At 42.8% G+C, this 13869-nt stretch overlaps 1 protein-coding gene across 20 annotated transcripts in view; it reads right to left on the reverse strand.

Annotated features, from left to right (window-relative positions):
- ZFHX3 (zinc finger homeobox 3) overlaps positions 1-13869 on the reverse strand; it is a 408431-nt gene that overhangs the window by 87007 nt on the left and 307555 nt on the right. For 16 of the 20 annotated variants that reach the window (XM_083513430.1, XM_083513429.1, XM_083513427.1 and 13 more), the window contains one exon: positions 202-276. The exons of the other annotated variants lie outside the window; for them this stretch is intronic. In XM_083513430.1, coding sequence (XP_083369556.1) covers positions 202-276 — 75 coding nt within the window. The remainder of the gene's footprint in view (positions 1-201; positions 277-13869) is intronic. 20 annotated transcript variants of the gene reach the window in all.

A 13869-nucleotide genomic window follows, 5' to 3' on the forward strand; every position in this document is an offset into this window, starting at 1 on the left:
CTTTTCCCCCAGGCATATCTATCTATCTATCTATCTATCTATCTATCTATCTATCTATCTATCTATCTATCTATCCATCCATCCATCTCCTCCTCTGAAAATCAATTTATTATGTTAACACATTTTGGACAGTATGCATGTATGCATGTAGAATCTGTTAGCATTGTAGTCAGTGTTTCCAAACAGTTCAACAACACTTACATCTTGCACCAGATCCAGGGCATCATATAGGATTAAATCAAGAGTCGCCTCTCCTCTTGTCGGTTCCATGGCTAACTGTTAAGACACAATCATTTATCATGTCTAGAAATTTTGACACATTGTCATGGCCTAAATTTACATTTAGCTGGTCACTGTGAGGGTAGATAAAGGGCCATTCATTACAATTTCTAGTTTGGGTGCCTCCCAGTTTCCTTCTACCTCACTGTTTTGTTCAGAGTGTGGGTGTTATAAGACAGGACAAACCGAGGACTGTATTACTGTAGTCAGAAATACTGTATAAGGATACTTGTACTCTTCTCATGCCACCTCTTTGATAGGTTGCTATGTGGAGTCCAGCTGGGCTCTCCTGCCTTGCTTCTTTCAGAAAGAGGTTGAATGACCTGCTAGCGTTATTCTCCTCTGGCCTCGGGTGCAAGCTTTCAACAAGCATGTAGCCTAGCTAGAAGAGAGATCCAGACATGGGAAATCCTCTTTCCCCCACACAACACCCATTCCAGCACCAGGACAATTTGAACTGGAATTTGAGGGGGGGGGGATGTTTCCTGCTTCCCATGTTTCTTTGCCCCACATTTAGTAAACAAAAACTACAGCATATCATGTTAATTTTAAATGCTGCCGAGCTATCTTTTAAAAAGATTCCAATAGCCAAAAGTAATCAAACTTAAATATTTGACTGGTGGGGGCTGGGGGAATCAATAAGATTCACAAAGTATGGTTTAAATGTTATTGTTATTTTATTAATACTTTAAAGTGTTTTAAAACATAACAAACTCAATAGAAACACACATCCCTGACTAGATTTTAAAGGGCAGGGGGACTAAGCTCTGAAAACTGTTAACATATTATTTTTGTTATACCTGTGTGCATAAATATTTGTGCTTTCTAGTGAAAGTCACCTGGAAAAAGTTAATTAAGATTTTGTTTTAGATTTGATTGGCATTGTAGCCATTCCAGCCCCCACTTGATCTGTATTGTGTTCATTCATTTTGTTATCAGTCAATTTAATGAAACATTTTTAAAGCAGATAATTTTCTAGTAGTGAAAAGATTTTCCTTCCAGGACTTCCGGGTTAGCGCCTCCGGCAATGGCGGATTTCCTCTGATCGGGAGGAATCCGCTCCGTGGAAATCAGGGTCTGGACCGCCACGGCGAGGCGGAGACCCACTAAAAACCACAGGCGGGAGAAGCCTGTGGACGTGGGATTCGGCTGGCACCTTTTGCGCCTCCCCTACTTGCGGGGAAACCCGGTTTCGGGGATCCGGAGTGACGTGGGGTGAGCAGCGCGGTGGTTCGAATCGACTGCTTCTTTCACGGAGTGAAGCCGCATTGCTGTTGCCGGAGAGCGCTGACTTTTTTCTGTGGACAGTTGGACTCTAAACAACTACCCGTGAGTAGAACGGAAAATTGGATCTCTAAACATCTTAATTTGGCACCGAAACGGGAAGGTTTCAAACAGGAAGTCCGCCTTCCTCTTTTGTAAATAGATTGAAGCAAAGACGTTGCAAGCTAAAGTCTGGAAAGCCTTTTGTAAAGGATTAAATCTCCATCGGTTAAAATTACTAAACCCCCCTTGGAAGCAGGAGAAGGGGGGGGGGGATTTTAGATCGCCTAAGCCTGCAGGAGAGAGAGTGAAGAAAGATAAATTACCACCGTTCTGAACCTGGGAACGGGCTGCCAGTAAGATCAACGTTTTGGGAAAGTTCATTGACTGTGAATAAAACATATGTTGACAGATAGTTAAATAAGAGAAATATATTGTTTCCATTGTTTCCTTTTGCACTTAAAAAGGAGCGAAAAAGTAACTGAAAATCGAAACTAACTTTGTTGCTGGATCTGCGCTTAAAAGGACGGATACAAATAGAAATTGTTTCCCCTAGAGGGAGCTTTTGAAACTGTTGCAGGAGTGGAGCTGGGGAGTTTTCCAGCTGCAGAGATTAAAGACCGTGAGAATCAGAGATTGACCTTGGACAAGAATGTTGACAGAAGAAGCCTTAGTGATTGCATTTTGCAAGACAAGTGCTTTATTGGAACAGCTTCATGAGAAGACGGATGTGATGATTATTAAAATTGACAATTTGGGACAAAAAGTGAATACCTATACAGAAACTACTCAGGAATTGATTCAGGAATCTGTTTTGACATGGCAAGCTGTGGAGAAGACGAAGGAGAAAGTTGTTGTTGAACCTCAAGTAATTCAAGTGGAGAGAGCCCCGGCCTTACAGAGGCAATTTGATGAACATAAGCTGTCGCCTTTTATGATTGAATCTAGAGAAAGCCAGATTTGGTGGGATGGAGCCCCGCTTGGACTGGAGAAGGAAAGTTGGATAGATCCCCTTATACAGGGATGTTCTGGCTTTTGGGATCTGGATTTGGGTCAGAGGGAGATTGGAGTTGTGGGGGCCTTTAGCTTTGGAGGGACTCTGAAACACGCTCTGAAATATCTTTTGGACTTTAGTTCTGACTATGGAGAATGGGCTGACCTGTCGAGAAGGAATAAAGACATTGTTAGGTTGGAGTTTCCCCGAGATCTACTCCTCAGTGCCAAAGGAAGGAAATTAAGAACAAGATCAGCAGAAGATAAAGTAAAGTGCATGTATAAATATGAAGAAGATCTGCAGAAGGGACATGGAAAAGAGTTAAGAGCCTCGGACAGAAGATCACCAGGTTGATGGACCATATGGAATTGATAGAAAGGACTGACAGAATCCGAGACCAGGGAGAAGAGACGGTGGGAGAAGATTGGAAAAAAGTTTCAAAAACATTTTTTAGAGAAATATTGCAAAATTAATGAGTGTTAGAAAAATGTTGGAATGAAATTACACGGCTGTAGTAGAAATGTTATAAGGAGTTAAGTATAAATAAGTTTTAGGGTTTTAATGGTAAGATAAGGTTAAAATAAATTAAGATAATTAAATGACAGAACACAGTGAAAGATGGAAAGGATTTGCTGAAATAATTAATAACTAGAACACAAAAAGGGAGGTGTGAGGAGGTCGATGAAACAAGTTAATGAAAGATAAAGATATGTAAATATTGGATGTGTTTTTAATTGTTTTTGCTTTTGTTTTGATGTATTGTGTCCTTTGGTTTTTTTAATGTACTGTAATGTATTGATTTGTATTGTTTACTTTTTCTCTTTCTTTTTTACTTCTTTCTGTAATTCTTAAACTTTTAATAAATATTATATATATATAAAAAAAGATTTTCCTTCCAAAAGCTTTTCTGTGCCACATCACTTCTGCACACACCATTGCAATGACCATCAAGATCTGAAAGGACTGTTCAGGGGCTGATGAAGGCCGGAGTCATAATGATAAATAAGTTGTAATCAAAAGACAGTAAGCATGCAGCAGGTTCAGGGACTTCCTCCAATCCGTAGAACAAATCCCCCCCTCCAGCCTTAACTGTACTTGAACCTTAAAGCAGCAGCAACAGTAACTGAGTTGTCCTTTAACCAGGATTTGAAAACCTCATGAAGTAGTAGACTGATGATCATCAGTCAATAATTCAGACCACATTCTGGATAAAAATTCTTTCAATAAATAAACCTAATAATATCTAATGAGTAAACCAGAAGACAACAGTATCCATTCCACAAGAGATGGATATGCAGAAGGGGAAGGCTGTAAACAGACCAGCTTGGGTTTCTGTTAAAACTAGGCAGCTTGGATAGATATCAACATCTACCAAAAAAATTAAGTATTAGGAAAAAATTATGCAGAACTTAGAAAGGTTGTGGAATTTCCTTCCTAGGATATTTTTCAAGAAAAATACAACAGGAATAATATGAGTGAGTATGAGGTGTTATTTTTTTAAAAAAATAAAGTATTTCATTATTGAAACAGTATTATGCCTTCACATTTACTCTATTATTTTTTTATTAAAAAATACAAGTTGCCAATCTTGCATATCCTTGCATTTAGTATACACCCAAAAGGAAATCATTCATAAATAAATAAATAAATAAAATAAAAAAGAAAGAAAGAAAGAAAGAAAGAAAGAAAGAAAGAAAGAAAGAAAGAAAGAAAGAAAGAAAGAAAGACATGACTAGGAAGGCTTCATTTCTGGGATATCCTGACTCAGCTCTGGGGTTGGCTTCAACACTTGCATACATTAAACCTCAACAAAAGATTTTCATCACTTCAGCTCTTAAGGTTTTACATCCTGTCTTCTACTTATCACACAAACACCCTTGTCAGAATCATACAAACCTCCTGTCTATATACCATCTGGCAATAAGCAAGTTGCATGGATTAATACTTTTTATCAGAACAAGTTTGTGTCTTTAGAAATCTGGAGGTTCAGCCAGGAGATGAAAAGGTAGTGTGAATCAAATCTTGGTAGTGCTCTCTTGCTCTGCCTATTTGTGTCCACTGCTCACTAAAGGAGCACTTTGCCAACTAGATCTAGAAACCAGCTAACACCCCCAATTCCTTGCCCACACAACTTGTTCTGAGATAAGCTTCTACTGGGAACCCCAAAGCAGAAGCACTCCAGAAATGACCCCAGAGTAGCTTCAATGGGCTGGTCTTGGATAAAGGCAGAATACCAAGAAGCCCATAGAGCCACTCAGTCCCAAAGCACCTGACAAAGGCAGCTTTAGCTGGACACTCAAGTGAGACCAGGGACTTGCTGCATAAGCTCCAAGAATGTAAGACACATGAGATCCAGCCTATTGAAGGGGTCACTAGTTTATGGACAACTGAGGAGCACAACATCGGAAAGGTTCATCATGCAAGTTGAAACAGGTCCACATAAGCGGGGGCAATTCTGCAACCCTCCCTGGGAAACAAAGGCCACTTGAACTATGGTCACTAACTTTTGTGAGACTTACTTCTGTTGGAACGAATCAGTCCCAATTTCTCCCATCCTACGCTCAGTCAAAGGCACAACAGATTTTCTTCTGGGTTGTTCATTTCCCAATAAACACATTTAATTCAAGTCATTTATTTAATGCATATAGTAGCTATATTGTCACTGGGCAACCAATTGATGGTGCGTAACAGAAACAAAGGCATATATTCTGGAGGCCAAACAAAGGCCTATCTCATTCTAAGAAATGAGGTAGTAATAAATGCACAGTGCCTACCAATGAGTGCATGAACTTGATTATAGGGAGTTATCTCAGAGCAGTGCTAGAATACAAAAGTATTCAGTAGGCACTCATCCAAGTTGGAGTTCTGGGACCCAGCATAAAGTCCTTGCCCCCAGTGGCAGTTCTGGATAGCCCACTGAGCCCCCACTGAGCTACCCAGTAGCTGGGTAGTACTCAGCTACCCTGAGGCATCTTGCCAGTCCTTAACGTAAACCCCTCCATGCCTCAACCCAACTATACCTCTTCATGCCATGTGGGAAATACAGAGCCAACGGCAGGAAATTCACATTTGGGTCATATCCACACCCGATACACCATACATTTAAAGCACTCTTATACCACTTTAACAATCATAGCTCCCCCCCAAAAAAGAATTCTGGGAACTGTACTTTATTAAGGGTACTGACCTCACAGAGCTACAATTCTCAATGCCCTTAACAAACTAGAGTTCCCAGGATTCTTCATGGTTGTTAAAGTGTCATAACAGTGCTCTAAATGTACCATGTAGATGTGACCCTAGTTGCCAGGAGACGTCATCCATAGGAGTCTACTTAGGAGGAAGGAAAAGCCTGAGAGAGACCAGGTGTACCTTATAACCTAGCAAGTGACCAGGAAGGGGCATCTCTCAGTCTCCCTTGGGCCTCTGCTGCGATCAGTCTCCTCTGGGAAGCCCTAGTCCCAACGCTTTACCTTGGCTTGTTTCCCTTGCGTTTAGGGTCCCTCCAGGATCAGAACATCCATGCTATGAATTTTTAGCAGTTACAGCATCAGACTGCGACTGGAGAGACCCAAGTTCCAATCCCTACTTGTGGGGCAATTGTTTCAGTGAAACACTCAGTAGCCCAGCCAACTAGTTTTATCATTAACCATGTACACAGAAGGGATGTGCAAAAGCTAAAACATGCAAATTAGAGGCATCCAACTAAAGTGAAGGCCCAACTTGGCTATTTTCTTTACTCACAGCAGCAATCCACCTGCATAGGCAACGTTAAATTGTAAGCCAATAACTTGGAGATCAGACATGTGGCAAATTTTACATTTGCTGATCAAGAAGGTAGTGTTGGTTTTCATCTCAATGCTTTTTTTATGAGGGACACTAGCACACCATCAGATTCATATTATAAGAACATATTACCCTAGTGCACAATTGAGAAAGTGGTGGGACAGATCCATGACCTGCTAAGATACACAAACTAACTATTACTGTGCACAAAGCATTCCACTACCTCAGAGAACACCTTTCTACCATTATGGTATGCTTTCAATTGTAAGCCTGCAGGCAGAGCCTTTGCTTTAAATTTTTGTAGAATGCCTAGCAATTTTAGTTGCTCATATTATAATAATTCATGCATACATGCATACATACATACATACATACATACATACAGGGTTAACACTAGCATTTAGGATTTCCACATATCCATAACATCAAGGGCTTTCGGAAGCCATCAATAACCCCTTTTCCATTGGGGAGAGTCTTTGAAATTTGGCCTGCAGTCCACTATGAAAAGCTAAACTGTTTGGGTAATTTTACCTAAAGGGGGGAAATGAGAGGGGGTGTAGGAAAGCAGGTATAAAACTGAACATTTTGGAAAAAAGAAAAGGGTTTTTTTCTCTCCTCTCTTTCATTCTACTAGAATTTGTAGACATAATACTAGAACCCACTGGGTTCATTCAATGAATCTGAAGATTCAGGACAGACAAAAGTACTTATTTACAATATGTTCAGATGCAGTCTGTGGAACTTGCTCCTGCAAGAGCCAGAGATGGCCAGCAACAGGGAAGGCTTCAAAAGGGGATTAGACAAATTCATGGAGGACAAGGCTGTTGATGGCTACTAGCCATGATGGCCATGTTCTATCTTCACTACAAGAGGAAGTATTCCTCGGAATACCAGTTGCTGGGAATCAGTAGTGGGGAGAGCGCTGTTCTGCTCTCATCCAGCTTGTGGCATCTGATTGGGCATTGAAAGAGCAGGAAGCTGGACTAGATAGGCCCCCTTTGGCCTGATCCAGCTACAGCCAGTCTCTTCTTACATTCTTTCACACATACATTAACTTTTTTAAAAAATATGCTTTTTATTAGTTTTCTTACTTAACAGACACAATAGATTAACAAAAATCACAACAGAAAAAAGAACAAAATCACTAAGTTCTTACAAAAGAACTTATGCCGCCATATTCTTCATTTCCAAGTCCTTATCTTCCCTAGTAGACTTCTGTCTTCCTCAAAGCAGGTCTGTCTTATCTATTTGTTAAAACTGCTTCTTTAATCATTTCATAGTTTCTTCTGTTATTTGAATACTATACCGTGGTACCTCGGATTAAGTACTTAATTCGTTCTGGAGGTCCGTTCTTAACCTGAAACTGTTCTTAACCTGAAGCACGACTTTAGCTAATGGGGCCTCCCACTGCCACTGCTCCGCTGCTGAACGATTTCTGTTCTCATCCTGAAGCAAAGTTCTTAACCCGAGGTACTATTTCTGGGTTAGCAGAGTCTGTAACCTGAAGCGTATGTAACCTGAAGCGTATGTAACCCGAGATACCACTGTACTTCTAATCCATATTGTAATTTGCGAAAATTAATCAAAGCATGTCCAGGTTTTGATTTGAGGGCACTGTTTTTTTAAAAAATATTCCTTATAAATTTCCCACTCCTTTTTGAACTTTTGGTTTGGTTGTCTCCTAATTGTCTCTGTTATTAACTTGTGGGAATTGCTGCCACAATATACAGAGGTGGCCACTTGTTTAATGGTAAAGGGACCCCTGACCATTAGGTCCAGTCGTGGCCGACTCTGGGGTTGCAGCGCTCATCTCGCTTTATTGGCTGAGGGAGCCGGCGTACAGCTTCCGGGTCATGTGGCCAGCATGACTAAACCTCTTCTGGTGAACCAGAGCAGCGCACGGAAACGCCGTTTACCTTCCCGCCAGAGTGGTACCTATTTATCTACTTGCACTTTGACGTGCTTTCTAACTGCTAGGTTGGCAGGAGCAGGGACCGAGCAATGGGAGCTCACCCCGTTGCAGGGATTTGAACCACCGACCTTCTGATCAGCAGGTCCTAGGCTCTGTGGTTTAACCCACAGCGCCACCCGCGTTCCTAGGCCATTTGTTTAGTGGGCTTCAAAAGCTTATTAGGCAAAATAATGGGAGGATGCACTGATCAACTGCTGTTGGCCACCAGAGCTAAATGAACCCTCCTTGTTTAGAAGACATGGGTTGCTATTGAATGAAAGTTGCTTGAGGGCCACAGTTGGGAAGGGCTGTTGTTTTCATGCTCTGCTTATGGGAAGACAGGAGACAAGATAAGCTGGACTTTCAGCAACCAGGCTCTTCTTAGGTTCAAGGAGCCAAGTCACATTTTAAGATGGTTCCCTAGGCCCAGCTGACCTGACTTTAAGGGGAATTACTTTGTAAGCCCCCGATCCACGGCATTTAAAAATATGATTTTGGTACATCTCAGTGTCACTCAAGAACCTGCCCTGTTTGTAGTGGTTGCCATGCAGTGAGAGAAAAGACCCCTTTCTGACCCCAGTAGACCACCACTCACTGAATCACATTTTAAGGAATCTATTATCAGTCTCAAGTCTAGAAAATTTGTTTGATTTCCACCACTTTTCTGTGGAGAATATCCCAGAATAATACTTTTAAACTACCTGTTTACACCAGGCTTCCTCAGACTAGGCCCTCCAGATGTTTTGAGACTACAGTTCCCATCATCCCTGACCACTGGTCCAGCTAGCTAGGAATCATGGGAGTTGTAGGCCAAAAACATCTGGAGGGCCAAGTTTGAGGAAGCCTGGTTTACACCCAGCTTGTAACCACTGTTTCTTACAATCACAGCTTTGCATTTTACTTTAAGGTCAAGTTTCAGAAGCCTCCTTCCTGTAGCAAGTAAAAAATGCAAACATGAAAACAGGGCTCAGAAAAGCATGCTGAAGAGACAGCCTTCACTTGCTTGGCAAGAGAATCTCACACATCTGGCCCCAACTGTTTCTGCTGTACTTTGCTGAAGCCAAATAAGGAGCTGCCTCATGCAAAGCTCATTTATATGCCTGCACAGTTGCAGCACACATCTGCCTGGGAACCCACATTTTTGGAGAAGCCTCATGAAGGCAAACAGCCACAGCACCGCACAACAGGATCACCGCCAAGCTGGGGGTGGGGACTCCATGGCTCTCCAGCTCTCCTACAACCTCCCTTCGTCACATGCTGAGCAGCAGCAAGCACTTTCCATGCCAGGCACTACTCCGCCTGTTGAAAGAGGCAAGCATTGTGCTTGCTCCCCACTCAGCCCCCCGAGGCTAACCACAATCCTTTGAGAGGCTCATGTATTTACAAACTGAGGCATGTCAAAATCAAAGGGGATACCATATGACATAATTCGCATTAAATACAAGCAGGCTGACAATTTATAGTGTCAGCCCAGGGAAGGTGGGGAGAGCTAAGACGTGGTAATTATTTAATTCCTGCTTAAACCAACAGCAGCTTTGCCTTCAGGAGTGCTGAAATAGGCAGGCCTTGGGGGCTGTGCTGGCAGCCAGCTGATGCCAAGGCCTGGCACCAGGCCAGGACTTAGATAACAGGCAGCTTAACTATTTATAGACACTTCACACCAGAATGTTAACTAGAGGAGGGGGTGTCCCTTCCACCTGCAGGCAGCTGCTGCTCAGATAGAACACTACCCCCTACCAAAGCAGCAGAGGGCAGTTTTTAAGGGTGACAACTCAAAGACCTCCCAGGCTCTGGCACAAGAAACGCTTATCACAGCCAAAGACCTCACAGACAGCCACAGAACATCAACCTCAGCAGCAGTTCCTAATAATAGGATTTGGAGAGCAGGTAGGAAGCTATGCTCTGCCTCAACTCTTCCACACACATTTCTGATTTTGAGACCCCCAGACACCAAAGCCTTTTGCTTCCAGCTACAACGGCTTTGTGCACAGGGGATCCAAACACTCCCCCCCCCGAATGCTTTGCCTTATACATGGTTCAGGTGGGGCCTGCAACAGAACCCCTGTTGCTATGAGCCAGAAACATCCATTGGAAGGTGAGCAATGGATTTCTCAATGCCCAAGAGTAGCTGTATCTGTGCTGGTGGTGCCTCTGCACAGATTCTGGCTGTGTATAAATGGCAACACCTCATCTTCTCTTCTACCTCATTAACTGAAACACATTAAAACAAGGGTGCACTGGGAGTAGGAAATGAGACTGTTAAACCAAGCTGATATAATCCTCATCAGCTGTGGGCAACGAGGCCGCATCAATTATGCTGAATCAAGTGCAGTAACCGTGATTTACAGGAGGCTCCAAGACCCCAAGCAGCACTCCTGTGCCTTGGACCATATTTCTCTCTCCTGGCTCCTTTCAAGTGCTTCTCTTCGGCTCTTCTGCTACTAGCACCTGCTGGGTTTGTGGCTTTTGCCTTCTTTTCCATGAGACTCAGTTCCTATAGCCACAACAGCCGTCAGGCAAAATCCACCTTCAGATACTCAGTCAAAACAACAATGGCCTGCTTTCTGTCCAGAGGGGCAGCAGAGGCACCTCCCTCCCACCCACACCGGCATGGAAGCGCAGCTCTTATGCAAGCAGGTGAACTCACCTCAAGGAGTAACTGCAAGGCTGTCATGGGAAACATCCCCGTAGTCCCTCACCAAATGATTTAGAAATATAGTTGCACATTCGGGACAAATCAGAACTCAGCTCAAACTAGAACACAATTTAGGGACTTATGCTATGGCAATAATGATGGCAAAGCAAACTTACTTTCCCACTGCCATTGTGCCCTGCAGTCTCATCCAGCGAAGTTATTTTGTGTAACCACGGGCCTGTTGCCTCATGAGCCTTAAAGGGGAGTAGGAGGAATCCTCAGTAACCTATTGTTACTAGTCTTAGTGTACGTTCTGTGGTGGTACATAGAGCAACTGCTTGTTCTTACTTTTCAATATGCACAGCCCAAGGATGTGGACAGGTGAGGCCTACCATGTGTGTGTGTGTCCCTGGGCCTTTCTGACTGGTAAAAACAGTGAGGAGGAGAAACTGGCTAATTAAGGAGAGTGGTAAATGCCTCCTTACATAAGGGTGTGGTTTCACCAAGCCTTAAAAAAGCCATTATTGAAAAAGCCTTCCCTGAATCCCACTAAATTGAATAATTTCTGGTCAGTCTAACATTCTATTTCTGGGCTAGGTGCTTGAACACAAAATGGTCTCTCAGCTCCAAAATGGTCTCTCAGCTGCATGAAACATATTATCAAGGTCACTTTAAATCCATATTCAAACCTGGTTAAGGGATTGAAACAATTTTGATCACCTTAGCTGATGTCCTATGCCAGGAACTAGAAAAGGGAAATACATCCCTATTGGTTCTGCTGGACCTTTCATTGACTTGATACCATTATTGCCCAGGGTATCCTCCTGAGATGTCGCTCAGTGGTTCAAGGTTTACCTGGACAGCTGGTTCCCAAAGGTGGTGCTGGGAGGCTTCTGTCTGGCCCCTTGGCTAGTGCCCTATGGTGCCCCAAAGGGTTCTGTTGTGCTTTCCATGATGTTTAAGCTTCTAATCTACATGAACCCACACGGAAAGACTATCCCGGGATTTTTTAGAACGCGTAGTATTCTCTTCTGAAGAATCAGGCTAGCAATTTGGTTACTCCAGGATTCTAGTCTGTGTTTGGATATACAGGTGGCAACTGTTGGCATTAATGCATTTGCACAACTTCAGCTGGAGCACCAACTGTATCTTTTCTTTGTGATATCAAACTTGGCCATGGTGACACAGAGGATTGGAGTTGGATGAGACCTTAGAGAAAATTTAGTTCAACCCCTGCTCAGTGCAGGGTTTGCAATGTAGGACTCTGCAACTACAGCATCCCTGTCATATGGACAACCTGGGGGGGGGGGACACCCAACACTTTCCAAGGCTGTCTGTTCCACTAGCTTAGTATCTCCTAATGTTCACTGAAATCCACTTCTTTGCAATTTCCATCCATTAGTTCCAATGCCCAAGTCTGCTCTATTTTCTGCATAACAGACCTTCAGGTATCTGAAGAAGAGCTATCATGTCTCCCCTTCATTTTTTCTTCTCCAGGCTAAACATGCCCTGAAGATCTTGCTTCCTGGGCATGTGGTCTTTCAGGAATTAAGATATGCAAGAGAAATTCACTTCTGGCAGGGATAGCCTTGAGAAGAAATGGAAGCACCAACCTGTTCAGCTGTGCCACTGACACAGCCACCACACCACCCATCTCTGTCGGTATTGGTGCCAATTTATGGCAAGATCTTGCTAAGATCTCAGGAGATCTCCCACACCATATGAGGTCTTTCAAGATCTCAAAAATTTGTGTTAATACTGGCACTGCTTCTCTACCTCCACCCAAGGCAGCTGTTTCACCCTGCTTCATGGGTGGGTCAGCTCTGTCCTCAGTAAAGTATAGAGGATAATTTTGTAGAAACCTGTGAGTGGCTGCACCCAGACTATGGAATACCCTCTCTCAATGAAGGCCAAACTTCTCTTTTTCAGACGGCTCATCAGTGATTTTAATAGGATGTTTAATTTCTCCTGCTCTTATATGCTTCCTTTACTTTTAAAGTTGTATTATTATTTGGTATGTTTTATTTATGGTGAATTTTAAATGCTTTTAGTTTGTATTTTCCTGTATTTTCTATTTATTATTAGACAATATTCTGATGGAAAGGTAGGATATAAATGTTCATAATAAACACCACCACAGTAAACTGACTGATTAACTGAAGGCTTTGCTAAGGAGATGCTCAGTGCCTGTCAGTCTCCAAAGAATTTAAGAGCAAGCAGGGCAATGCAAGGAACATTGAGCTCTACTACCCTAGGTGGGTTCAAACCCCTGACACTGATGCCTGTTCACTGATGCCTTTACTATCACTTGCAAACAAGAATGTCATAGAGCACATCAAGCCTAGAGGACATTATCTGTTAGATGGAAAAGATTCAGGCTGAGGGAAGAGAGAGTCTCCACAGGTTACAGTAATGTCTGCAGATCCTTTTGCCCCCAGCTTTAAAGGCTGAAACCTCAAAGAGGCTCCAGGCACTCCAGCGCCTAAAATGATAAACACAGAATGTACGCCAAGGCATTCTGAAGAGTGTGCAGGAAGCCTACTTAACTAGCATGATCTGCACCAAGAGAGAGTAACATCTGTTGGATTAATTAGCTGTGTAATTAGCATCCTCTCAGTTGAGAGGATTCACTTTCTGCTTTCTGAAACATTTCCAGTGCTTTTATCATCTTCATTTTGCACACAAAGCTGAAGTTTATTTGGAGCACCATCTCACCCACTGCCAAATGGTCTCAACAAGACCATCCAGGACGAAACAACACCACCACTGCTGAAAGCAAACAGCCATAGCAAAGAAGTGGAGGAGGAGGAGGAAGAACAGGAGCAAGGCACACAAAGAACTATTCAGCTGCTTGGGGACAAGTAAGGCTTCCAGACCTCAGTAGGCACACTCAGCCATCTACTAAGTCCAATGTGCCAAAGCAAATATAAAACGCTTCACCAAGGAGCCAATGCTTGACTCTTG

This window comes from Podarcis liolepis, assembly GCF_965112155.1.
Source record: "Podarcis liolepis genome assembly, chromosome: 7".
NCBI classification, from domain to species: Eukaryota; Metazoa; Chordata; class Lepidosauria; order Squamata; family Lacertidae; genus Podarcis; species Podarcis liolepis.